Source organism: Propithecus coquereli, unplaced genomic scaffold (genome assembly GCF_000956105.1).
Source record: "Propithecus coquereli isolate 6110/MARCELLA unplaced genomic scaffold, Pcoq_1.0 Scaffold451, whole genome shotgun sequence".
NCBI classification, from domain to species: Eukaryota; Metazoa; Chordata; class Mammalia; order Primates; family Indriidae; genus Propithecus; species Propithecus coquereli.
The window spans coordinates 1684705-1686181 of NW_012150297.1; the positions used below are offsets into that span (position 1 = coordinate 1684705).

At 57.1% G+C, this 1477-nt stretch overlaps 1 protein-coding gene across 1 annotated transcript in view; it reads left to right on the forward strand.

Annotated features, from left to right (window-relative positions):
• PRSS55 (protease, serine, 55) overlaps positions 1 to 1167 on the forward strand; it is a 13796-nt gene extending 12629 nt beyond the window's left edge. The window contains exon 5 of the mRNA XM_012654928.1: positions 847 to 1167. Within this exon, the coding sequence (XP_012510382.1) occupies positions 847 to 1167 (321 nt within the window). The remainder of the gene's footprint in view (positions 1 to 846) is intronic.
• The last annotated feature ends 310 nt before the right edge of the window (positions 1168 to 1477 follow it).

A 1477-nucleotide genomic window follows, 5' to 3' on the forward strand; every position in this document is an offset into this window, starting at 1 on the left:
GGACTTGGGGGGGAGGGAGGGCAAGGGCATCATATGTAACCTAATCATCTGTACCCCCATAACATGCTGAAATAAAAAAAAAGAAAGAAAGAAAGAAAAGAAAATGCTGGGTTCCAGCCCTGGCCGGGCGACTTAAAACCTTCAGCGAGCTTTTTATCTCCCTGGAGGTGCATCTGCCTTACAGATGGGTGGAAGGAAGCCACACGTGTCTGTGGTGCACGGCAGGGACTGGGTACACGTGCTCCGTGTCATGGGATCACTGCGTGAGTCAGACCCACGCGATTCCATCCTGAAGGGTTACACATCCCGAAAAGCTCAGCTCGCTTGCCCTTAGCAAACACCCACAGCAAAGAACTAAAAAGGAACGTCATTCCCCCCACGCCTCGGGAAGAACATCAGAGGAGACCAGATTCACAACCCTAACAGCACTTCTGGCGTCCCGTTTTCTCTCCCGCCCTTTCCAGCCCTTTCCAGAGCTTCTGATTTGACAAGACCCACGGCACTCGTCTGCACTCTTCCCTCAGCCTGTGTGACGGTCACTCTGCCCTGGGCTCCTGTCTCCCTGTGCAGCAGATGGAGTGATAGTTTCTCACCCATCCTCCCTCTGCCTCCTCCAGATTAGGTCCCGTCCTGTACACCCCTGTTCTGCTCAACACCCCGTGATGCCCAGAGCCAGCCCAACAGCAGCCCCTCGGGACGGGGTGGGCAGTGGCGGGCTTTGGCGAGATGTCCTCTGGCCGCCCGGAGCAGGACGGGCCGAGCGATCCCCCTCCGTGAGCTCGCTGTGCCCTGCCCCTCGTGGGCGTCTAGCGTGGGCCCGCTACTGACTGTGCTCTCTGCCCACAGGGTGACAGTGGGGGGCCTCTGGTCTGCACCCCGGAGCCTGGTGGGAAGTGGTACCAGGTCGGCATTATCAGCTGGGGCAGGGGCTGTGGCCAGAAGGGGACCTCGGGGATATACACCGCTGTGGCCACCTACACCCTCTGGATCAACGAGGTGGCCCAGATTGAGGGAAGGCCCTTGGAGCCCCAGGACATGAGGAGCCCGAAGCAGAAAGCAACCAGCCCCAGAGCCTCGGGACCCCCAGAGCCAGGCAGCCCCCGGTTCTGGCTCTGGCTCTGCCTCCCGTCCTACATGTTGTTCAGAGCTGTTTTCTACCAAAAATAAAACAGATGCTGTTTTTTCGCCCTAGGAGGAGGTATGAGAATGCGCCTCCCACAGAGCCGCTGGTTGCGGAGCAGAGCTGGGCTGGGAATGGAGGCTCGGAACAGAAGGACCAGAAAGCCAGCCTGGGGCCCTGGTTTGGGGACTGGGCTTTGCGTTCATGGATTAGTCAGGACTCTTTTCATTCCAGGTGACAGTTACCTAACTCAACCCGGCTTAAACCAAAAAGAGATGTTTATAGATATACATAACAGAAAAAAAAAAAACCTGAAAAATCCAGGGGTGGTCTGATGACTTCAGGCATGGCTGGATC